Raw genomic sequence first — 25311 nt, 5'->3', positions numbered from 1 at the left:
TTTATAACAGTTCCTGGCAAACAGCATTTATTGATGATTCACCATGGCTCCATTAACATCCTTGTGAGCATTAAATATACTCTGGAATATGGAATACCCTGAGATTCTCACAGTTACAAGTAATTGTGAACTTAGAATTGTAAGAAGGGAAGGCTCCAGTTTCCCCTACAGAGTGTTGAGGAAGAGTCAGGTTTTGTCTTTGTCTCTATGGCAACCTCTTAAACCCAGTAGTAACCACCTGTGCTCTCCTCCTTAACATCATGGTTAAGAATACCAGTTCTGAAGTTGAATTTCCTGGGTTCAAATCCTTTCCCTACCGATAGGCTAATCATTTGCGGAGACAACCAGAAAATCAGGTACTAATGCCTTCTGGGAGGTTAACTTTGATATTTAACAAAAATTCAGTAGTTAACATGAGGCAAATCAGAAGTTTGATGAGCTTCTCTTTTCTAGGTGAATTTCTGTTTCAATTATAAATCCTTCAAGGATGATTTTTTTTTCATTGCTGGGAGTTCCACTCAAGCCCTGGGGGTTCAACTTTTCCTCTTATTAGCTTGGTGACTTCAGAAGTTATTTAATATCCCTAAATATCTGTCTTGTCTTCTCAACTCTGATGTGGGGATAATAACAGTACCTACTTCAAAGGTCTGTTGTGAGGGTTCCATGAGATGACTCAGAAAACAGCCCACACAATGCCTGGGACACACTGACTGCTCATTGTGTGCTACGTGTCATTACTGTTCTTTCTTTTCACAAATGTTTATTGAGCCCCTTTCAAGTGAAAAGCACCTGGCAAACGATAAGATTAAAATAGAAGGAAATTATCCTAGAATCAGGAGGAAGAGGATGGGATCCAGAAGAAGACTTCCACCGGTCAGTTGTTCTTCTGAGGAGCCACTCTACTCTCAACACAGCTCATGGAATGATATTCAAAACAGCAAAAATATGGTTCAAAATCAAGCTAGAGAAAAATGGCCACACCTCATTCATTAATCCTGGAGACAAAGCTTCAGTGAGAACTCCACGTAGCCAAAGGGTTGGGATGGGTTGGAATGGATTATGAGAAAGCTCAGGGAGGTTGTGTTATGGGTTAATTGCTCTGCTGCGCCTGCTATAATCCTGCTCCCAGGTGGAGCCTGTCATGCACGTGGACTTCTCAGCATGGCTGCTGTTAACACCAGACAGTGCCTTGATTCTGTAGTGACCAGAAGGGTCTGTCGCCTGCTTTGTGCTAAGAACAAACAGGCTGGTGGACTTGGTAGCGTTTGCTACTGTGACATTTACTTTTGGTTGAAACAAAAAGTACTAGAACGTGCAACTAACCAAGAAGACCAAGTGGCTCTATGTCATCCAGTTTGAGTTTATACCATCTCTCTCTCTCTTTTTAAAGATTTTATTTATTTGAGAGGGAGAGCAAGCAGGGAGAGAAGCAGAGAAGAACAGGAGACTCTGTCTGAATGCAGAGCCTGATGGCAGCTTGATTTCATGACGCTGAGACCATGACCCAAGCTGAAACCAAGAGTCAGATGCTTAACTGATGGAGCCACCCAGGTGCCCCTTATATCATCTGTTTTGAGTTTACACCATTCTTCGGGTTGTGTCATACCCAAGAATCCTTGCAGCGGTGGGAGAAAGGACATGAGACAGAACAGGATCTCAGTACGGATCATTAGTACCGTGTCCGGAACAACACTGATATGCATTAAATACTCTTACACGGACAAGGACTGCATGCCCATCTCAAGGTGGCCAATTCTGAGGTGGGATTCGGTTTTCAGGGTGTCCACACAAGACTGGACACACAGGCCACCATGAGCCCTGGCCAAAGCTAAAGCCCTTGCATGTGTATGCGTGTCGCAGTGGATGAACACTTCACTGCCATCAAACGGCAGACTTTTATCCCCATGTCATGGATGAGAATACAGAAGTACAGAGACCTTAAGAGATTTTCCATAAAGCCAAAGCCGCTCAGGGCTCTCTATACCAGCCTGTCTCTTTTGCTGTTAGAGAACTTCCCAAAGCATAAAAAAATTAGTAGCCGTGTTCAAGTTCAGCAGGGATGAGATTATTACGGAAACTCATGGTCTTTAGAACTGTTGGTCAAGGCGCTCCTGGGTGGCTCAGGTGGTTAAGCATCTGCCTTCAGCTCAGGTCATGATCTCGGGGTCCTGGGATCGAGCCCTGCGTCGTCAGACTCCCTGCTCAGCAGAGTCTCCTTCTCCGTCTCCCTCTGCCCTTCCCCCTGTTTGTGCTTGCTCTCTTGTGTGTGCTCTCTCCCTCCTTCAAATAAATAAATAAAATCTTTAAAAAAAGAAAAGAAAGAACTGTTGGTCAAAAGTAGAAGCCAAGAGCCCGTAGGATCTTAAGATGCACAGACGTTAAGATCCTCTGCTGGAGAATTAGATGGTGAAACAAGTAGGTGACAGTGACAGTATAAACAGGGGAGCAGCAACGAGGGCATTTTCCTGAGAAAGTTGGTGTCATTTTGTCTTGTGACCATAACTGCTCTCCCTCCGCCACCTTGCTACACTTCGTCTACTCCTAGTGATGCATGTCCACCCGCATGGGGTTTCCCTGCCACTCAGGCAGATAGGCCAGACTATTCGCCACGTCCTTCTGGACAGGCCAGCCCCAGGCCTCAAAGAATGGAGCCAGATTCTTCTGCACCTTTTCAGAGAACTTCTTCACCCAGAGATTCATCTTGCCAGCCTTGTCTTTGGGGATGCCAGAGAGCATCTGGTACTCTGCAAAGAGCTCGGTGAAGGGCTCCCACCCAAAGGCCTCCTGCAGCTGAGAACAGAAAGAAGAGACAGGATGAGGAGCCAATTTGTCATAGTACCTGCAACATGCCTGTTCAAAGTATATCTCAGTCACAGTGATTCCTTCCCCTTGATCTTTCATGAACTTCCCTCCTGTGATTTGCCTTTGTTTCCCCATCCTACCCCTGCACATAAATACAATCCTGTTGGTGCATTCCGCCTCTTGGCCACTGAACCGACAGCCCCCGAATTTAGTAGGGGACCTCACAGGGAAGCTAATATCTGAAAAGACGTAAATACTCAGTAAATGACAGTTATTATCATTATCTCTAATTTATAAGTTATATCCCCAGATCCTAAGTGTTTTCCTAGGTATCAGATGGGTCTGAGCCCAACCGAGGTGGGAAACCCTCGTGTCTTTCATGATTGGTCTCTGGGATCCTAAAGGCTGGGGACTTCCAACACTTCCCAGGCATAGTAAAGCCCCTGTTCTTATACAGCCATCTCAGATCGGTAACTGTCGTCAAGGCTACTGTTTTGCTCTGTGGAACACTCGCTTTGGGGCAAAACAAGAAAGATGCAGGCACATCACCAGGGGCTCAAAAGGACAGTGACTTAGGTTCTCACAGGGGTGGCCCACCGGAAAGCCACGGGCAGGAGGCCCTTGTTCGCTAATAGAGATGTGGAACGCGCGAGGATCCTGGGGTGTCCTAGGAGGAGAATTCTGACTCCAAGGACAGATGACATCCTGAAGTCAAGGCCTCCCTCTGATTCACTGCCTTGGGCTCTGACAGTCCTCCTGCACGTCACTATTAGTACATCAACACATTAAACTCTTCTTACACACATAACATTAAATATCTACCGTGTGCCAGGTATGGTGCACACTGATATTTGATCACAAAAGTGATGAAGAGCTCCTGTTCTCCCAGAGGTCGCGGGTCAGTGGGAGAGACAGATGTGTAAATAAATTACCAAAAAAGGAAATAATGTCAGGAGCAGAGGGCAATAGAGTTGAATTTTGACAGGTGAGAGAGGCAACGGGTTAAAATGTTCAAGCACGTTTCGGCCACGGGAAGGAAACATGGGGGTTGGTGGGTAGGAAGCTGAGGCGGAAGATGTGTTCGGGGGCAGGAGGGAAGCAGTAGAGGCTAACTAGGGAGGCCAACTAGGGAGGCCGAGAAACGGGAGCTGGAGCTGGTGCAAGCCTGTCATGCGGGGCCTTCTGCACCCTGCCAAGTGGCTTCGACTTTACTCTGTATGTGGAGGAGACCACTTGAAGAGTGAGATTTTGAGGTTATTTGGGAAGTAAACTGGAGGATGGACTGTGGGGGTGGAGGCAAGAGGCTGGAACAACATAGGAGGCTCTTGCCAAGACAGAGAAAGGTAGGGAGCACCTGCAAGGTGACAGGGGGAGGGGGCAGGTGGAGGAGTCCGAAGGTGTCTGCCCATCCCAAGACCAAGGACTCCAAGGTGATGGGTCTCTCCATAGCTTCTGCAAAATGATCTTCAGGGCTCCCTGGTGAGTGGGTGGGTGGGGAGGGCACATGTATGGCTCTCGCTGACACTTTGGTGGCAAACGGCATTTCTAGTGTGTTTCCCTGTAGGCTCTCAGAGTGGCTGCACGACACAGGCCTGAGGCGGTGCACAGTCATCTCGTGGACTCGAGCTGTCTGCGTTCACTCATAGAAAACACGGGGAAGAAAACAACTTGAGGGGGTGTGGCAGTGCCAAAGCCTGAGACTTGTCATTACCTCCCTACTTTAGGCTCTGGGTCCATTATTTAAACGAGCGATACGGGACAGGCTGCTGAAATTCTGGAACCTGGCACTTGCCTCTGGGAGAAGTGGGCGACACCACTCTCCTGCAGGGCTGTGGTGGACCGCACATGGGGTCCGATCTGGGGACAACTCGGAGACATTAATGCTCAGTGCAGGTCAGGGGAGGGACAGGGCTTTGTGTGCCTTTCACAGGAAGCCCACCTGCTTCAGGACTTTGGGGTTCTCCCATTGGCTTGGTTGGTTATTCACTTATTCTTTTTTTTTTTTTAAGTGTATTTTATTATTCATGAGAGATACAGAGAGAGAGAGAAGCAGAGACACAGGCAGAGGGAGAAGCAGGCTCCATGGAAGGAGCCCAATGCAGGACTCGATCCTGAGACCCCAGGACAATGCCCTGGGCCGAAGGCAGGTGCTAAACCGCTGAGCCACCCAGGGATCCCCCTCACTTATTCATTCAGTTTCAAGTGGGTAACTGAAGTCAGACCTTGACAACAATGAGCTCCTAAAAAAGCCTCTTGTAACACAGTTGTCCCAGAGACACACCACTGTTACAATGAGGGGCTGAAGGGATGCAACACTCACTTGATGCCCTGAACGAAGGTGAGAAGCAACAAAGCACAACAAAACAGCTCCCCCTTCTGGAGCACTTATCTGGTGACCATGGTCAAAACTGGTGAGTGGAGGCGCTGGGCTCCAACCTCAAGAATGACTAACTCAGAACTTCTGCTCGTGACCAGTAGACCAGTAGGCTGTATTTTCTCTACTTGTTTTCCAGAATACTTTTCATTTCCTCTTACCTAATGTCACAAAGGATAGGAGGCCAGTGGGACAAGTGTCAGTATCCTCATCTTAGAGAAACCCCACCATGCAGTCTGGTCCCCCATGCCCTTCCTGACTTTCTGCTCCATACCTGTAGGTATGTTTCCAGAGCCGTCCACACATTCCAGTCACACAGAGGGGCTCCCTTGTCCAGGTATGTTCGGATTCTCTTCTCTCGTTCTGGAGGGCACAGGGCAGGGTGGGCCCGAGCCCTGGGGATGCCCAGGACCGTCTCATGCACGTAGACAGACCAGAGGTTGCAGGTGGCCTCAGTGGTGTGGGGCGGGAACTCCCACTTTTCTTGCTGCTGGTTGTGACCCAGCTCATGGATGGGTCCCCACAGACCCGTGCTCCTCATGCCTGCCTCATTGAGGAGCTCTTGCACTGACTCCAGGTGGCACATGATGGGGTATCCGGAGTGCATCCAGCCTGATGATGCAGAAGGAAGAGATGAGGCAATGGTGGGGTCGGTGGGGCGGGGGGACACAAACCATCCCCCTTCATTCCTCTCTGCAGGGTAACTTTTCCTTACCATCCTGGCTGCCCCCAGGAATACCAGAATGTCCATGCTGATTGGAAAGCAGATGGCTACTTGGTCAGAAACTGAACAGTCCCCAGCCCCTTTCCCAGCCTTTCACGCCAGGGTTATGCCCTCCTCCCTCTCCGGCCCTGAAGAAGACGAATACACTTTACACAGCTGTTCTCGCTACAGTTCAGTGCTTTATTTTGTGCATTTCCTATCGTGTGAGTCTGCAGCACTACGTCCCATGTCTGGATTTGGGATCCTTGGGGTCAGAGCCGTGTCAGTTCTTCCGCCGTGTAAGCCACCCACTGTACAGATTTATACTCTTTAGCAGAGATGATCTTCTCCTTTTATAAGAGAAGAAAAGTGAGGTCTAAAGGAATGTTCTCTATGTCAGAAACACGTTTCCTTCTTTTTCTTTCACGGAAACCTCTCAATACTTACCATAAACTTCTTTCCCTACTCCTTCCTTCCATTGCCAACTCTGACTTACGTTTGAAAAAATATTTCTGTTTTAACATCTCCTTGAAACAATGAAGAGGAGGCTCATTGCTGTCTGTAAACTCCTGGTAGTGATTTTTTCCCCCTGAGATTGTTCTGCTATCCTGTGAAATCTCACTTTGTAGATGTAAAGGACTCACCTTTTCACATGGGAACATCTTTGCATCCCCGTCAAGGTCTATGTCTATTATGTCTTTTTTCTTTTACCGGTAAGATTATGCCTTTTACATATGGGACATTAAATAAGACAAAATAATGAATAAGTGGTGTCCACTGACTGGGAGCACACCCCTGGAGCACCCACCGGCTGAGATCTGCACGTCAGCAACAATCCTCTCGGGACGGCAGAAAGGAAAAGGCCGGGCTGCTAGCCGGGCTACAGCACACATCATCTCATCCCAGAGGCAGAGTGCAGGCTCGGGGTTCTCCAGGGCTTGCAGGTTTGCAGTTGGCACCGTCAAGATGATATTGTCCGTTGCCAGCTCTCCCCAGGGAGCCAGGCTCCCCTGGATACAGTTCTTCCACTCCTCTAGAGAGGTTTTACCTGGGAATAAATATCATGAGCCTGTTATCCATTTCCCCAACTTACCCTGAACTCCAGGAGGAGGACAATGAAATAATGAACTAGTTACATGTCATCTACATGCTATGAAGTGAAGGACAGGCCTCCAGACCTTCCCCTTGGTTCTGCCCAGGTGTCTCCATGGACATGGTATGCCATAGCTCCCACCTCCACTATATCTTGAACGGTTCTGCTTTCTGTCGCCAATCCCTACCCCCATCCCCCTTTAGCAAGCAGTCCATAACTATGGTGGCATCCTCAGCACCCCTTCTTTAGACCCTTAGCATTCAGTCCACTCACCCAGCTTGTAGTAGGGGGCAGGCACAGCCCTCTTGACAGTGATAGATATGGGGCCCAGTTGGCTGCCCTTTGGCACAATGACATAGAGAAGGCCACCCCAGAGGCAGGAGATGGATTGTACGGTCCTGTCCATACAGCACTGGTGAGTCACCACAGGGGCTCGAGACAGCTTGCTGGCATTGGTCAAGTTATCGGTGTGGCAGCCAATCTGTACCTGGGGAGGTGATTCCACCATGTGTAGGAGGAATTAGGTCCCTGTGGTGTGGTGTGGTGTGTGTGTGTGTATGGGGGGGGGGTGCTATGTGTGTGCTGAGTGAATGGCAGGTCTTAGAAAAACACCAGCTTCCCCCTTCTATGAGCTATGCATGGAAACTTAAGGAATTTTTGTACTTCAAAAGTCATAGGGACTGAAGGGGATGTAAAACCATTCTCCTAGGGATTTAAACAACTCAACAGTGGGTTGTCACCAGATAGACCAGGGAAGATAACCCTGAGACAGAAACTGACTAGGGCCCCACAGTGCCTCTGTACCACGTGGAATACAGGCTCTCATGTCAGGGCGATGCCCATGTGGTGACTCCAAAGCCAGGATGAGCCACAGGGGATCGTGGCCCACCCTTTGTTTACAGACAGGAGGCCACCCATCCAGAGGCAGCGGGATCTGGCCTGAGCCAGGAGGATTGATTCTCACTTCTCCCTTTGTCAAGGGCTCTCCTTCTGGGTCAGATGGGTTGAAAGCTGTTTTGTCTGGAGTCCTGGGGTTACTTTTCTTAAGTTTAATGTAAGCAAAAGACCCCCTGTAACAGGAAGTGACCCTCAGAGCTGAGGCAGGACAATTTTAATTCTGTCTGTAGGGCCTATATTTGTGACTAGATGAAGCACACCCTCTGGGTGCCTAGGTAATGACGTATAATGCAGAAAGGCCGTGTGCTGTTGGTGAAGCAGGTGTGGTCCTGAGGATGTGACGGGTGCTGGCCCCCCTCACATCCCCGTGGGGAGGTAAAATTACTATACATGGACATCCAGGGGCTTGGGTTTGAATACCTGAAATTAGCTCTGGCACCAGGTCACTCCTTTAGGTTCCCTGAAATTGAGCTGCTTCATCTATGAAATCTGTGAAATGGGCAGAGCAGTCCCTTCCTGGCCTCCCAGCAGCCCTGCTGTGAGCTGAGGACAAGGTGTGGCTTTGCGGATTGGGGTGTCAGCAGTGGGCGTTCTGGCCTTACCTTCAGGCCAGCACAGGCTGCGGCTTCCGACAGCGAGACTTCTGCACTTTTTCCATGTGGCAGGTAGAGGCCGGTGCTCACCCAGGAATCACAGCTGCCTGCCAAGAGCCAGAGGACAGGCTGAGTTCTTCCCCCACCTGGTTCTGCTGCACCTGGAGCCTCGCCACCCCTCCCGGAAACGCAACCCCTCCCCTGCCTACCTCAACTCATCCATGCTTCCCGTTCGCACGCATCCCTCCCAAGCGGGACCCCAACCCCATCTTCCCCAAAGCACACGAGAGACAGTGAAGCTGCCCCACCTGAGCTTCAGCACCTGCAGTGTCCTGCGATCCCGGGAACCCCCCCGCTTCCCCCAGGGTTTGATGCTCGGGGTGCGCTCCTCGCTCTCTACCTGGGTTGCTCCCATCAATCTCCACGGTGATGGGGTGTTCTGAGGGGTGCGGACTGGAGCTGCAGGTCCAGGTCCCAAGCTCCTGCACCAGCTGGGAGCAGTCGGTCCCGGCACGTGCCAGCTCGGTGGCCAAGGAGAGCACCGCCGCCTCGAAGGAGTCGCTAGCCACGGGGCGCTGGGGGCTCACGGCCGGGAGGCCCGACAGACGCAGCATCTTCCTCAGCAGTCGGTGCAAGGATAGGTAAGCAGGGACCCCCTCTGCAGGGATCTGCAGGAAGGCTGCGCCATCTGCTCCCAGCCTCGCCAGCCAGAGCTTTCCCAAGTCCCCAGCCCCGTGGTTCAGCGCAGCCTGGAATTCAGACAGCGCCTTGCGCAAGTGGTAGCCCCGCATCTCGGGGGTCGGGGCAGGGAACCGGCCTGCCTGGAGAGTCTGAGCCAGGATGCTCAGGCCAAAGCCGTTGAGGATGATGTTACCGGGGAAACCGGCCAAAGCGGAGCGGCCCGGGTTCTGGGAGGCCCACCACCAGGCCTGGCCCCCGATCAGCAGGCCCCCACCCTCGGCCACGAACTCCCGCAGCTGCCGGGCCTCCCGGTCGCTGTAGGCCGTGCAGCAGTACACGCGCAAGCCCCGAGTCAGGTGGGGCTGCAGGCTGCACTCCAGGCCATGCTCCGACAGCAGGGCACACAGGTGTTCCAGACCCGTGTTCACCCCACACTTGCCCGGCTGGCCTCTGGCCAGCCAGCGCACAGCATTGAGCAGGAAGCGCCCCAGCTTGGGAGCACAGAGCATGCCCTCGTGGGCAGCCAGGACCACCCGGCCCTGGCCGTAGCGGGCGCCTGCCAGGAAGCAGCCCAGCGAGGCGTCTAACCCCAGAGGGAAGGCGAGGGCGCCGTGCACCAGCAGCTGCGAGGGGACTCCCCCCGTCTTGATGTCCAGCTCTGAGATCCCTTCCAGGAGCTGCTGCTGATCTTGCCTGAGAACCTCCCCACACCTGGCAAGTGACAGGGGGACAGAAGGGCGACAGTCAGGCGGAGAAGCACTTAGACAAACTCACAAGGTAGACAAACTCACAATCTGGGCAGGGGTGCAAAGATGACCTCGTTCATGCCAATCCCCTCGTTCTCCCTAATAACTGCTAGGATTTGAGTAGGTAATGCCGTTTACTTTCTCGAGTCTAAGGCATTTTTCTTTACCTTTTAACAACCAACTGATGGTATATCATTGTTTCCTTGGGAGTGTTTGCTCTTAGTGACATATAAGATAACGGTGCTGCTTATAACTGATGTGGTCCTAGATTTGATGACACATGGGGCACCTGGGTGGCTCAGTGGTTGAGCATCTGCCTTTTGGTTCAGGTTGTGATCCCGGGATCCTGGGATGGAGCCCTGCAGGGAGCCTGCTTCTCCCTCTCCCTATGTCTCTGCCTCTCTCACGAATAAGTAAATAAAATCTTAAAAAAACAAAACAAAACAAAACAAAAACGCTTTGATGAGATACTGAGGAGTGTGGTAGTGGCCTTATGTGTACATCTTCAAGTCCATCTTCTCCAAGTAAACACTTCCAGGAATTCTTCCCATGTTAGTCAAATGAGTGTTGAATATTCTGACTTGACTTTCATGTCTTTTAAAGTAATTAAACATATAAATAGGTTAGAAAAAAGTAGTCCATTCCTAGAGAAAGTGATCCTACTCCTACATTTCTCAGAGCTAATTTTCTGGGGAAAAAAAGCTGTGGAAACATCAAATTCCTAGCTCTGAGCTAGAAACACAAGTAAATTGTTAGTACTACACTTAAAGATTTATGCAAACATGCCCTCTTTTAAAATTATCACTTAAATCTGATGAAATTATTTTCCACTTTTTATTGAGAAATGGTCTAAATGTAATAAATTCAGACAAAGTCTGTACTTCAAGATTTTTTTAAAAACCAATTTGTATACTCTAAATGTCAAACAATGGGGGATTGGTTAAATAAGTTATGGTTAACTGTATATGGTTTACCATGTGGTAATTAAAATAATTATTAAATAATATTGGAAAATGCTTAATGGAAAAAAATTAAAAATCAGATTCCAAGAAACTGTGCCCTAAATAAGCCAACTTTCATAAACCACCAAAAACAAAAACACAAAACAAAACAAAAAAAGACAAATAGAAAACATCAAACCAGTCATAGAAGCAGAATCTAAGGCATATTTATCAAAATGTCTTCAATGACCATCTTGGCTAGTGGGATTATAGATAATTTTAATTACCTTTATAAAACTTTATTGTCTCATTCTAAAAATCAAACGTTAAAAAGAATTTGTTCAAGTAGCAAAACATTACTGAAAAAAGTACCTCTTGTACAATTTCTCCCAATTTCTCTTCAGCATAAGGGAGAAACAAATAAAAAACTGGCATTAATCATACCATGGCTTGTTATTTACTGGTTAATAACAGCAAGTAGATCCATGCGAATTAACGTGGACAGATGTCCAGAACATTCTGCTGAGCAAAAAAAAATTTCTAAAATAGCAGAACTTGGTGATGCCGATGACATAAGACAAAAATAAAACAAAGTTAATATATGTCAACGTAAATGTCAAGAAAGTCAGGGTAAAACCACAATAAACTTTTTTGGGTTGTGGATAGTGAGACAGGGCTGGTTTTGAAAGAGATGGTCAAAGCGGCTTTAGCCTCATTAGTATTTTTTTTTTCAAATAAGGAAAATGTAAGAAATTTTATTTTCTCAGGTAATTAAAAATCACAAATTAAACTTAAAATGTTAAAGTAACTGCTTGAAAAATAGGAATGAAATGTATAATCTACAAATGTGTTGGGGAATTTAAGGAATAGAGAAAACTTAAGAAAGGATGTAGACAGAAAGCATAAAAACAAAATAAGAAGGCAAGAGTAAGAGATACACTGAAGTTATCACTATATATGCATGGGTTAAATTTCTATATGAAAAGACAGAGGCTCTTAGATTGGGCTAAGAACATCTAGGTATCAGCTGCTTGTAAAAGACAGACTTGAAACGGATCCAGAAGGGCTGCAAGTGAGGAAATCTAGATAGCAACAAAGCTATATCTGGAAAACACTGCAAAAGGAAATCAGAAGTGCTAGTATTAATTAGAGATGCAACTGAATTCAAAGAGGAAAGAATTAAAATACACAAAGATGAATATTTTTCCATGGGTAAAAGTTACACTTAACCAAAGATACAATTTTCATCAGTTTTTAGGATCTTAAAAACAGCACTGAAAGCAAAAACTGCTGCAAAGCAAATTAAAATTTGATGACTTCCTAATCACGTTTGGGATGGTAATGGCTCTCTCAGCATCCAGTGAGTCGGTAACATTAAGAGAAAAAAAAAAAAGAGAATAGAAATGATTCAAGCGGAATAAAAACACACTTGATTAGAACCAGACCACAATAGGGCAATAGTCTTCCAAACTCTGAGGACAACAGAAAGCCCAGAATGCCATATTCCACCAATCTGTGACATAAATATACAGAAAGAAACAGACTTTCTCAAACATGATACATTAAATAAAAATACCATTTTTTGGCTTACACACATGCACAGATGAGCAAATTAGATGATCTGCATCAAGCTTCTCAGAGTGGTAGTAGCTACCTTAGTTCAGAGGCTTGGGATAGAAGACAACCTGCCATTCTCTTCTACATATTTCTGTTGTATGTTTTCACAGTAACCTTGAATTCCTTTAGAAATATTTTTGTAAGAAGATGGGATATTTCTCAAAAGAAAAAAGAAGGAAGGAGGAGCAAGCATAGTAGATGGGACATGAGGCAATTCTCAACAGATTGACAATGTTAGACGGGCAATATGAATGATCTCAGATGATCTATTTACCAATATTTAAAATCTTGTATACTATCTAGTTACAATATTGAAGTCTGAAAAATATTGAAAGTAGCTATTACTTAATGAGGCTTAATATATGCTAGGCATCTACACATCTGGATTCTCTCTTTAAATCATGATAAACCTGAAATATATTATTGTTGCTTTATAAATGAGGCTTAAAAAAGTTAGGCAGCTGCTCCATGGTTCTTAGCTAATAACTGGTGGGAACGGGAAGCAAATCCAGGGTGGTTTGCCCCTACAGCCAGTGTTGTCCACACAGCAGAAACTCTCCTTTAATTATTGAGTCCTTGGATTAAGCCCATAGGTGAGTATATGGCAATCAACATGTACAGTTTGTGCAAAAGAGGCTTTAAATAGATGTGAAGGTTGGGGCGCCTGGGTGACTCAGTTGAGCATCTGGCTCTTGATTTGGGCTCAGGTCATGGTCTCAGGGTCCTGGGATTGAGTCCTGCATCGGGCTCCACACTTCACAGCGAGTCTTGAGATTTTCTCTCTCTCTCTGCCCACCCCCATCCAAATAAATAAATAAATAAATAAATAAATAAATAAATAAATATTTAGATAAATAAACAGATGTGAAGGTGCAAATAATACAGCATTTATAGAAAAGGAAATGCAATGTGTCCCTTCAGAGAGGACAGTGCAGGAGACACTGAAGAAGAAGGGAAATGAGAGGTGGTGGTGTTCAGAGGGACCTCAGACTGATGCAGGAAAGACTTTAGGGCTCAAAACCCAAGGCCAAGAAAGAATTCTTGAAATGTCTTTGGTGCAAGAAGATGGTTTTATTAAAGCATGGTGATAGTGGTGCCTGGGTGGTTCAGTCGATTAAGCATCAGCCTTCAACCCAGGTCCTGATCTCAGGGTCGTGACCTCAGGGTCCTGGGATCAAGTCCTCAGGCTCTCTGCTCAGCTGGGAGTATGCATCTCCCTCTTCCCCTCTCCACTTGTGCTCTCTTGCTCTCTGTCTCAAATAAATAAAATCTTGAAAAAAAAAAAAAAGCACTGGGACAGGACTTGTGGGCAGAAACAGCTGGAAAGGGGTTGTGAGGAGCAACTGATTATATACTTGGAGTTGGGTGAGATCAGGAAAAGGGAGGTTTTCCAAAGAACTTTCATATGCGAAGGAGGACCTCCAAGATACTGGAGGCCTTGCCATTGTCCAGTTAAGGTTGGTTTTCCCTCTAGTTAAGCATTGACATTAAAATAGTCAGGCATTTCCTTCTGGAAGTTAGGTTATGGATAAGAATGCTTCCTTCTTGTAAATCACTAAGACATTTGTAAACTGAGGGCGACTCCTGTCTTTGCTGGACTGTGATCTCTATTAGGGAAGCATTTGTTTTTCCCTTTAGGGCAGCCAGGGGGGCCTGAGGAATGCCACACACATCCCACCTGGGAGTGGGAATGGGGGGAGGGGGCAGGACTATCCCCAGCAAGGACAGCAGCAGACCCAGGTGATCTTTGCCTTCAAGTGCATGCTGTAAACCTCAGGAAACAAGAAAGTGAAAGTAGAAGTATATCAACCTCCATATTACCTGGGAAGGTGGATGAATGCGGGATGCGTGTATACACACTTGCTGGGGATAGCCCTTCCACTCTTTGGGGACCTGAGGCTAGGCCTACTCCCCCGAACCAGGGGTGGACGCAAGGGCGTCACCTTCATGTGAGCAGTTCCTAATACATTCTAGACCTTACAGGTCTAGAGCTGTTGTGTATTGAGCTGTTGTTCTGGGAGTAATGTTTTCCCTAGACTCCACTGTGTCTTGGCTTAAAAGCAGTGAGTGCCTTTGGATCTGACCTTGCATATGAAAGCAAGGGCAGTGCCCTCCTGGGTACATAACCACAGGTGTGGGTCAGCTCTTGCCCTTGGGGACAGGACATTGAGAGTTATCTTCTGTTGGGTTTTTAGACACTGCCCCTCTCCTTGGCAGACAGAGTATTTCCTGCCTCTAGCAGGAATCTGAAGTTAGCAAACCTGCTGGGTCAGTCCAGGAGCTTTGCACCAAGATTTGCTGGCAGGGAAGTTCCCTAAAAACCTCTAAGGTGATGCCAGGTGAAGGAGGACTGAATCCGAGCCGACGTCTTAAGTATAATTTGAGGAAATGTTTCCTATTGTTTAAGATTTTATAAAAAGGCAGAGAAGTAATATAAAATTTTCTCAGGTTATAATTATAGACAATTTGGAAATTACAGAAATGTTTAAAGATGAAAACAGTCATCACCTATCAACTTATCCCTAGAGATACACTATTAAAACTTTGTTTTATTTTCTTCTAGTATTTTATTTTCTACTTACGTACATACACTTGCCTTAACAAATTTGGCATATCATTTTAATCTAATTTTATATCTTAATTTTATTTTATTTTGAGTATTTTCTTATTCTTTAAGTAATAAGTCTTTAAGGAGCTGAAGAGTAAGATATACCATAATAATGGAAGCAATGTTCCATTTATTAAACACTTAGAATTTTCCCAGTGTTTTACTTAATAGTGAAAATACCATTAAAAGTATTTGCTACTAAGTATCTACCTCACGGCCCAATTTCTCCTGTCCAATCCTTCCATCTCCCCTTCCCCCATAGGCATTGATTTGGAGAGTCCCTCCTAGTAAACTTCCTGTACACTGTGTTGGTTCCTGAGCTGGGTTCCTGGGGAACCCAATTCTGGGGAATTAAATGTTTAGCAGAAATTACATTTGCACTTCTCCTTTGACTCACCAATCTTATTTGCAGTGATATGGTAAAAATATGAAGACATGCACATAGGAATTTATTGCAGGATAGATGTAATAGTAAGAATACTGGAAAAAGGGGCACCTGGGTAGCTCAGCGGGTGAGCATCTGCCTTTGGCTCAGGGTGTGATCCCGGAGTCCTGGGATCCAGTCCCACATCGGGCTCCCTGCATGGAGCCTGCTTCTCCCTCTGCCTGTGTCTCTGCCTCTCTCTCTCTGTGTCTCATAAGTAAAAAAAAAAAAAAAATCTTTAAAAAAGAAAAAGAATACTGGAAAAAGATTTTAAATACTAGAAACTCAAATGTCTGTCAGTAAAAAACCAACTGGATAAATTATGCGGCACACATACATTTCAATGTAATAAAATATATAGTGAATATCTATAGGCTACTATGGAGCCATCTCCAGAAAATAATATTAAGTAAAAAAAGTAAGGTGGAGAAAAATAAGTGTGGTATACTATCACCTTTTTTCAAGTGTGTGTGTGTGTGTGTGTGTGTTCATGTATCAACCAAGAGTGGAGTAAAGATAGTTTTTTTTTTTTTAAAGGGAGAGAAGAAAATTATGTTAAGGGAATAGGGATAAAATATTGGCTTAATATTTTACTGTAGACCCACACAGCTATGTTACATAACTATACAATAATATTTTTTACAATAATATTAATTCACAAATGCAACTCCCAAAAAGCAGGGTAAAATATCTAAATGAATCTCATGTGTGTCCACTTAGTGGTATAACCACAAAGAGGAGAGCTAGTCTAAGTGTCTTTAAAGAATAGTAATTTGACTTTATATACCTAATAAAATATATCATAGGGATGAAAGGAGCTGAAAATCATCTTTAACTGTGCTGGTAGTACCGTTATTTAGCAACCGTTATGTATGTATTGTGGTATCAAGCCAATGAATCATTAAGTTACTTTTTTCAGAGCTCACATTTTTTCATCAAGGGGTAAAAAGGAAACAGATGTAAGATTGTTCAATTAAATAAAACCCTGTAGCCCTGAAGTTGAATTTGAAGCATCAGTATGAACTCTTGATGTATGTATCTTTTAAAAATACTTATTTCTTAGTTCAGCCCACTCAAAAGGCCTGGAAACAATGATCAGCCCAGGAGCAGTGAGCACCCAACAGACTTTGTTTCCTAAACACCATTTCCCACTCAAAGAAGTAAGGGTTCCTTGGAGAAATGGCTGCTCTTAGGTAGGGGGCAGGAACGTGTTGAACATGAGACGGAAACAAGGAAGTCCATGAAGGTTGGGTCAGAAATTTCAGGAGTTCCAGGGGTGCCTGGTGACCCAGTTGGTAAAGCGTCTGCCTTCAGCTCAGGTCATGATTTCAGGATCCTGGGATCAAGCTCCGCATCCAGCTCCCTGCTTCTTGGGAAGTCTGCTTCTCCCTCTGTCGCCTCTCCTCCCCTGCTCATGCCCATTCTCTCTCTCTCTCTCTCTCAAATAAATAAAAAAATCTTCAAAAAAAAAAAATTTCAGGAGCCTTTTTGTGAATAGGCTCATAATGGCCAAACCTAAGATGAAACACATTTATTATGTGTTTCAATCCATGAGTTCACAATGGAGGCCTTTGGAAGATTCTAGGGATCCACTCAAACCAGTGCTCGGAAAACCGGTTAAAAAGGGGAAGAGAAGCAGAATCCAGCACTTGTCCTGCCTTCCCTACACAGACTGGACCACAGGAAAATAGTGCAGGAAGCAAATAGTGGAGGAAGGGAAGTTCATTTTTATAGAAATATTCTAAATATTAAATAAAAGAAATGCTAGAACTTTAAACCTATCATTTTATAACCACTAATGAATTAATGAATCTAGGGTTAGGCAATGATTATTAATGACTGCTAATGTCACCATGAGAGAAACAGACGTTAGGTTCCGTCCTGTGGACACACAACATGGTACCACTCTAAAGTGGTCAGGCCAAAAATTCAAACATAAATCTCATCAAGCCTCTTAAATCGGGGTGTGTGTAGGGGACTTTGTTAACAGGTCAGGTAATAGACATTTTAAGCTTGTGGGCCACCTGGTCTCTGCTGATACTCCTCAACTCTGCCCCTGGTAGCTCCAAAGCAGCCATAGACAACATGTAGGTACACAGACGGGTGTAGCTGTGTTCCGATGAAACTATTTTTTTTTGAGATTTTATTTATATATTCATGAGAGACACAGAGGCAGAGACACAGACAGAGGGAGAAGCAGACTCCACGCAGGGAGCCCAATGCGGGACTCGATCCCAGGACCCCGGGATCATGCCCTGAGCTGAAGGCAGATGCTCAACTGCTAAGCTACGCAGGCGTCCCTCGGATGAAACTATTTACAAAAATGGGCTGGCCCACTGGCCAGTTTGCCAATCCCAGCCATAGAATCTAGATCTAACTTCCAGTGTGCAGAAAATACAGGGAACAAAGGAATATATTAAATGACACCATAGGGATGTAATCAGCAAAATTCTGATTGCAGGAAACTGCTCAAGACAAAGTACCTACTTCCTCCAACAAAAAATAGAACAAAGCAAGAGATAAGAAGAGTTGGTGAGGCAACTCATATGAGATATAAAAGTCAGAACCATCAGTCAAAATATTTGGGCTTTAATAAATACCAAGTTCAACAAACTTTGAACAAAAAAAGATAATCATGGAAATACATGATAACATTAAGGAATTATTAACAATTTTAGATGTGACAACGGTATCCTGTGGTTATGTTTTCAAAAATGTTTATAACTTTAGACATACATATTGAAATCTGATACGATGTCTGTGATTTACTTCTGAGTAATCTGGGGTGAAATGGGGGGTGGGGCTATCAGTAAAACTGATTTTTTAAAAAAGATTTTATTTATCTACTCATGAGTGACACAGAAAGAGAGGCAAATACATAGGCAGAAGGAGAAGCAAGCTGCCAATGAGGAGCCTGACGAGGAACTCGATCCTAGGACCTTGGGATCACGACCTGAGCCAAAGGCGGATGCTCAACCACTGAGCCACCCAGGTGCTCCAGTGAAACTGACTTTGTTCTTATGAAGGTCTCTACTTTTGCATGTTTGAAATTTTCTGTAACTGAAAGTCAAAAGGAACACAAAATATAACTTTGGTTCATCAGCAGAGATGAAAAATGTATGTGTAGACAAAGAAAAATAGCTATAATAAGATGGACCAGAGCCTTTGGCACAATTAAGAGGAGTCAGGCTCATGGGGTTTGTCCCTGAGAATTAGAAGCAAAAATGGGCTGGAGTGGATCAGATCCACCCTGATGTTTCTGTGTAACCTGTCACCTCCCACCCCCTCCCAACCCTGTCACAGGGAAGGAGGGCCAAGCGCACCCTGGCTTGGGGCTGACGGCCCGGGGCACTGCCAGCTGCTCATCACCACGCGTATGCTCTTCTTTCTATCAGCATCTTGATTTCTTCAGAGTTGCCAGTGCTCTTTTAAAAACGTCCCGCCCCGACACCCTCTGGCAGCAGAGCTGGCCAACTGAGCTAGTTTGGGCCACTGACATGTAATAGGAAGTCTAATGGTCAGGGCTTCCAGAAAATATTTTATTTTCTGAATCAAAAGGAACGTACGCCGCAGCGGGTGTGGATATCCCAGCTTCTCCTGGCCCGGGTGTAGGTGTAGCGCCTGAAGTGGGAGGGGCAACCTCGTACCCATAAAGGTAAAGGTGATTATGCCATGAAGGCAGGGGCAGGGGTGCAGGCGGAGCAGAGAGAGACAGAGAATGAATGAGCCTGTCATTGCCACAGGCCTAGCTATCTGGACTTCACGTTACACAAGATTAACTCCTGCACAGTCAATCCATTGTGGTGAGGCCTCCGTCACATGTGGCCAAAGTTGGTCACCGATCTCACCTGTGATGTGATCCCAAACCCCAAGTGTCCAGAATGAAATGCCCCGTCTCCTCTGAGCTGCCTTCTCAGCTCCTTAAGTGGCAACACCAGTCTTGAAGGCATCCAGACCCAAAGTCCTCACGCCTTTTTGCCCTCTTACTCCATGTTCACCCATCGGGTCCCGAATGTCACCTTCAGCTCCGCTGCTATCACCCTGAGCCACCTGCCCCTCTTGGGTGGGCTGTTTCAGGAGCCTCCCGATGGGTCTCCTGCCTCCACCCTTGCCTCCTGCAGCCTGTTCTCCATCGAAGGGTTCCTTTCGAAATAGAAGTACCTCTTGTCACTCCTCTGACCCACATCCTCTCCCTTACACCAGCCCTCATTCACTCAGCTCCGGGCACACCAGCTTCCTTGATGTTCCTGCAACGAAGCAGGTGGGCTTCGGCTTCAGGCCTCCTCCTTTCCTCCCTGCGAGTTCTCTTTTCACAGATGTTGGTAAGGCTCATTCCCTAAATTCTTTGAGATCTCTTAGGGGTCCCCAGACCAGACCAGAGAGGCCTTCTGAGCCGGCCACTTGCTTGCTGGCACTCACACCCACTCGCTACCGCGCTTCTCCAGCCTGCTGGGCTTTTCAGAGAACTGCCCTTCCCTGGCTTCTGGTGGGGACACCCAAGGGGGGCAGAGGTAGAGGCCCGAGGCCAGGCAGGCAGAGGGAAGGAGCCAGGCTCTTTGTCTCTCTCTTCAGCCTGTGTTGCTGACAATTGGGGCATCTCCTCTGAGACCCCAGGTCCCATGGACAGCCCCCACATCTGGGGTCCCAGGTCCTGCTAGACAGGCCTCACATGGCTCCAGCGTCCACCAGGTGACTCGGCACCTGGGCTCCAGGGACACCCTGTCAGTCCAGCTGTTACTAAGCCTTCGGCTACCGTGCTGTCTCTTGTAGAGGTTTTCAGCTCTGTTTAGTCAATTCCTTGTATTAAGTGTCTCTGTTTGAAACACCACCTAGTTCTGATGACCCTAAGTACCCTCCCCTCCCTTCCCTGTCACTCTGTCCACTTGTCATGCTTTACTTTCCTCGTAGCGCATATCAGCACCCGCTAGAGTTTCTATCGATTCGTTTCCTCAGTTGCCTAACTCTGCACTGGAATATAAATGAGCAGGAGGGAAGGCTAGGTCCGCTGGATGGGGCCTGGCACCCGGCCTGGCACCCGGCAGTGCTCCCACAACAGCGTTCTTTCATCTGTTTGAGAGACACTGATACGCGCTCTCGCCACCCCAGGTGCTAGACACGGGAAACAGAGAGGTGAGTGAGATCAGCTCTTCTCTTTGGCCACAGGACGGAGTAGCAGAGAGAACCCAGCCCCCCTCGGGCCTCGGTGTGTTTTCATCATCCTGTGTTTGGCTTCTGGTGGTTCCAAAATAGAGTGGAGAATCACGTGTATTAAAATGGAAGCTCGGGGGTGCCTGCATGGCTTAGCTGGTTGAGTGTTCAATTTTTTCTTTAAACGATTTTATTTATTTATTTTTGAGAGAGCAAGCATGAGTAGAGGGAAGGGCAGAAGGAGAGGGAGAGAGAGAATCCCAAGCCGACTCTACGCTGAACTCTCAGACTCCGAGACTGAGAGTCAGATGCTCAACCGACTGAGCCACCCAGGGGCCCCTGAGCATCCAACACTTGATCTCAGCTCAGGTCTTGATCTCAGGGTCATGAGTTGAAACCCTGCTTTGGGCTCCATGTTGGGGACAGAGCCTACTTTAAAAAAAATAAAAAAAGGAAGCTCACTGAAGAGGGAGATTGAAACTATCATTAATATGTGTCAGACTCCCTGTGGGGAAATACCACTCACCCGACCTGGAGTGGGATCTTGGGTATCTTCTTAGAAACCTTGAACCGGCCTTTGTCCCCATAGATGTCGGTGAAGTACACTCCAGCCACACTTGTCACCTGGTTCCCAGGGAACCTGGACAGCACGTTGTCACGACCATGCTGACTGGCCCAATACCAGGCCTGGCCCCCGATGAGCAAGCCACCTCCATGTTTCACAAACTGGATCAGCTCTGCAGTCATCTTATCATTGTAGGCATTGATGCAGTAAACCCCCAGGGGGGGGCCCAGGTCTGACTGAACTTGTGCCTGAACTCCACAGGCCTGCAGGATAGTTACTAATGATTCCAGGGAGGGGTGCACTCCAGTGGGAGCCCCAGGTGAGGCACAGAGCCAACCCACTGCATTACGAAGAAATGGAGCCAAGCCAGCATCCATCAGGTAGCCCTCATGGGACACCACCACCAGGCGGCCTAAGCCATAGGAGGAGGCAGCAATGAGGACCTGTCCCTTGTCATTCACCATCACTGGGAAGGCGGCTTCTCCAATAAGAAGCAGTTCACATGGGACGGGGTCTTTGGGGACATTCCAGCTGGTCACTCCATCCATGAGGGCCTCGAAAGCCCGGGTGGGAGTTGTCACCATGGTTCAACTAGCTGCTGCAGATGCTGCAGAGAAAACCAAAGACTCAACTTGGCTTAGAACTGATGAAGGATTGAGCGAAAAACACAACAAATGCATTCACACAAAAGCCATTTACTGGGATCCCCACTGTGGGCCAACCCCTGGGAATACAGCAAGGAACATAGCAGACAAGGGCCCCACTTTCATGAATCTGCTATTTCAGAAGGGGAAGGACAATAACGGGTACATAAACGGATACGGGAAATGCAACAATTAATAACTTCGGAAGATAAACCAGTGATGGGTTATCAGGCAACTGGAGAATCTAGATCGCATGTTAGGAAAGGACTAGATGAAGGAGTGACTGTGGAGCTGGAACTGACATTTCCACCGAGATCTGAAATGCTTCAGGAGGAGAGGACACCAGCCCAAAGCAGCACCTGGCGGGGTGGCCGGAGGGCGCCGGGTGGGGCAGAGCAGGACCTGAGTGGCCCAGGGAGGGGCCTGGTGTGCAGGGGAGAACTGGTGTGCAGAAGTTGCCTTGGTATTGCACTGCATCTCTGTGGACAAAAAGGTCAGGTGACCTTCCAGAAACTGCATTTTGGGGGATACTTCTGACTAAATGAATTGAAATGCCTCCCAATTTATCATGTCAGCCCTCACCTGTAGGTGGGTAGCATCCTGTGGTTTCCAGAGGTCTTTTAAAATTCAGGGTGCCTAAAATTGAGCTGATTATTTCCTTGAAGCAGCTCCTCTTGGATAAATTACTTAAGCCTCAGTTTCCCCATTCCTAAAAAGAGACTCATATACCCCCAGGAGGATTGTTTTTGATGAAGAGAATGCATATGAAAACCCCCTGTTGTGAGCACACGGTGAGTACTGAGGAAACACGAGGGTCTGTCCCTATGCTGACCTTTCTGGCTCCCCCAAGTGACAAAGGCCATACTCCGGGTGCCCTGTCCACTCCCCTCGGCCCACCTCCAACTTCAGGAGCCACCAGGCAGGAATCTCCTGAGCGCTGGAATGCCTTGTCCCTTGGGCAGGTGCACAGGGGCAGCTTTGAAGTGGTGGTTAGCTGACACTGGGGGGGGGGGGATGTCGGGGACACACGGCCAGGTGTGATGGTCCCCAGGTGCGTTCTGGAGTTCCTCATCACAGCTCCAAGCTGCAGCTGGCCACAGGGTAAACAGCTCAGCCCTATGCCCTTCCCTTCCCCTCCCTCCTTCCTGGTCTCTCCCTTCCCACATCCTCGCTCTGGCATTCTGGGCTCACATCCCAAACAACCTGACTCAGGTTCTTATAGCAGGCTGTACTTTGGGGGAAGAAATGAACCTAAGACACCAAAGCTCTCCTCTCCCTTTGCCTCTCTCCTGTTTCCTTAGCCAGCCAGCTGCCTCCCTCACTTTGTTCATCTTGCGTCACCAGGTCCCTCGAACATCACCTGTACTGGCACCTAGACTACACGGATCTGGCTTTAGTCTCAGGACGGATTCTCACCCACAGTCTTCCTCAAGCCATCCTATCCGCTCCTCTTTGTAATAAAAACTCTCCAATTTCATCCAGTCCCCAAAAGGTAAAAGCTGGGAGCCTTGCCTTGGATTTGAAAGCCACCCAGGTCTGGCCTCCCCCCCCCCCCCCCCGCCGTTTTGCAGACTTTTTTTTCCTGCTACATTCTCTACAAACCTGCAGCAGGTGCGGCACCCCTGAACATGCCCTGTATTTCCTGTACAAAGTCCAGCTCCTTTCCACCCCCCAACTTCCCTTCCCGTCTGACCGCCTGTTTCTCAGTAATGCTCCCAGGACAGTGAATTCCCAAGAGATCCAACACGCACGCGCAGTGTCACGGGGCGTGTGGGTGACCTCAGGTTTCGGCTGTAGGAGGGGGAAAGCAGCGACAGAGGTCAGGAAGCCCAAGCACCTCTGAGACAGCGGCCTCCACTGCCCCGGGACCCGCGGCGGCCGGGCAAGCCGACCCCGCCGCAGGAGATGCCCCAGGTCCTGCTCCCCCGGAGGGGTGCGCCGCACGGGCACGCACACACCCGCGCACACGGCTCCCTCAGGTTCCCGACCCCCAAGTCGGTGTGTTTTGAGACAAAAAGCAAACAGCAGCAGTCCAGCTAAACGAAACGAAACTTGGGACCTGAGAAGAGAGGAACAGGCCGGCCCAGGGCACGTTCTCGGGAGCTTCTGGCCCCCGGGGCGCACCAGTGTCCCCGGCTCGGTCCCGCCCCAACCCCAGGGCCCTCGGACCGGCGGACTCACGAGCAGCAGGCGGATGTGCAGCGCTGGCTCGGGCGCGGGGGGCTCCGGCAGTGCGCGGCGGGCGGCCGGGGCGGGGCGCGGAGGGCGCGGAGGGCGCGGCCCCGCGGGCTCAGGGTGCGCGGGGGGCGGGGGCGCTGCCGGGGCTGGCGGGGCGCAGCGGACCGCCTGGGGCCGGGTAGGCTGGGTGCGCGGGGGGCGGGGGCGCTGCCGGGGCTCACGGGGCGCAGGGGACCGCCTGGGGACCGGATAGGCGGGGTGCGCGGCTGAGGGGCGGGGCCAGGCGCGGTGGGGGCGGGGCGAGGGGCGGGGCTGGCGGGCGCAGCGGACCGCCTGGGGCCAGGTAGGCTGGGGGCGTGGCCGGCCGAGGGGCGGGGCCAGCCGTGGTGGGGGCGGGGCGAGGGGCGGGGCGCAGCGGACCGCCTGGGGACCGGATAGGCTGGGTGCACGGCTGAGGGGCGGGGCCAGGCGCGGTGGGGGCGGGGCGAGGGGCGGGGCGCAGGGGACCGCCTGGGGACCGGATAGGCGGGGTGCGCGGCTGAGGGGCGGGGCCAGGCGCGGTGGGGGCGGGGCGAGGGGCGGGGCGCAGCGGACCGCCTGGGGACCGGATAGGCTGGGTGCGCGGCTGAGGGGCGGGGCCAGGCGCGGTGGGGCGGGGCGAGGGGCGGGGCGCAGCGGACCGCCTGGGGACCGGATAGGCTGGGTGCGCGGCTGAGGGGCGGGGCCAGGCGCGGTGGGGGCGGGGCGAGGGGCGGGGCGCAGGGGACCGCCTGGGGACCGGATAGGCGGGGTGCGCGGCTGAGGGGCGGGGCCAGGCGCGGTGGGGGCGGGGCGAGGGGCGGGGCGCAGCGGACCGCCTGGGGACCGGATAGGCTGGGTGCGCGGCTGAGGGGCGGGGCCAGGCGCGGTGGGGCGGGGCGAGGGGCGGGGCGCAGCGGACCGCCTGGGGACCGGATAGGCTGGGTGCGCGGCTGAGGGGCGGGGCCAGGCGCGGTGGGGCGGGGCGAGGGGCGGGGCCACGCCCCCGTTGTCGCCCGCGCGCGGCGCCTGGGCTGGGTGCTCTCGGGGGCCTCGGGGCTCGCGGGGCTCCGTCGGGGTGGGTGGCTAGCGGTCCCAGGAGGCGGGGTTCCTCCGTCTGCAGGGGTCGGGGCCGGAAGCAGCTCCCTCAGGCCCTCCGACGGTTCCGGGGTGCGAGACGCAGCCTTGCCAAGTTGCTGTCGCACTTGATGCGGAAGGCTAACGTGAAGCCTCCGGTCACCCGGATTCGGGGTGAAGAGCTCCCGGCCACGCGGTCGCC

The 25311-nt window shown here is 49.3% G+C and overlaps 1 protein-coding gene and 1 long non-coding RNA gene across 5 annotated transcripts; one reads left to right on the top strand and one right to left on the bottom strand.

Annotated features, from left to right (window-relative positions):
- On the bottom strand, nt 1-24252 carry TCAF2 (TRPM8 channel associated factor 2). 3 transcript variants are annotated; one of them, XM_025433821.3, is made up of 8 exons: nt 24018-24226; nt 21154-21799; nt 8863-9854; nt 8472-8569; nt 7246-7459; nt 6688-6927; nt 5451-5788; nt 1-2790 (listed from the first exon to the last, which is right to left on the bottom strand). In XM_025433821.3, exons 2-8 carry the CDS (start codon nt 21774-21776, stop codon nt 2542-2544), a joined length of 2754 nt encoding a protein of 917 aa, XP_025289606.3. In that variant the 5' UTR covers nt 21777-21799; nt 24018-24226; the 3' UTR covers nt 1-2541. The 3 variants fall into 3 exon arrangements, with proteins under 3 accessions (XP_025289606.3, XP_048950602.1, XP_048950603.1); XM_049094645.1 differs by lacking the exon at nt 24018-24226 and adding an exon at nt 22419-22582 and having other exon boundaries at nt 21154-22315; XM_049094646.1 differs by lacking the exon at nt 1-2790 and adding an exon at nt 4382-5337 and having other exon boundaries at nt 24018-24252.
- Nucleotides 221-23318, top strand: LOC112650911 (uncharacterized). 2 transcript variants are annotated; one of them, XR_004805489.2, is made up of 5 exons: nt 221-356; nt 5457-5513; nt 5876-9103; nt 22572-22627; nt 23181-23316. It is a non-coding gene; the product is annotated as an uncharacterized LOC112650911 (long non-coding RNA). The 2 variants fall into 2 exon arrangements; XR_003130522.3 differs by lacking the exon at nt 22572-22627 and having other exon boundaries at nt 23181-23318.
- Nucleotides 24253-25311: the final 1059 nt, after the last annotated feature.

Source organism: Canis lupus, chromosome 16 (genome assembly GCF_003254725.2).
Source record: "Canis lupus dingo isolate Sandy chromosome 16, ASM325472v2, whole genome shotgun sequence".
Taxonomy (NCBI): Eukaryota; Metazoa; Chordata; class Mammalia; order Carnivora; family Canidae; genus Canis; species Canis lupus.
Note: the sequence above shows the minus strand (reverse complement) of the source record. Positions and strands in the feature narration are given on the sequence as shown.

What these genes read in the sequence shown, in the direction of transcription:
- TCAF2 (XM_025433821.3), bottom strand. Translation starts at nt 21,776, where the DNA reads ATGGTGACAACTCCCACCCGGGCTTTCGAGGCCCTCATGGATGGAGTG. An exon ending in GATTGATGGGAGCAACCCAG is followed by an intron (nt 8,570 to 8,862) that starts GTAGAGAGCGAG and finishes GGCTCTTGGCAG; the next exon opens with GCAGCTGTGATTCCTGGGTG. An exon ending in CTCTGGAAACATACCTACAG is followed by an intron (nt 2,791 to 5,450) that starts GTATGGAGCAGA and finishes TTCTGTTCTCAG; the next exon opens with CTGCAGGAGGCCTTTGGGTG.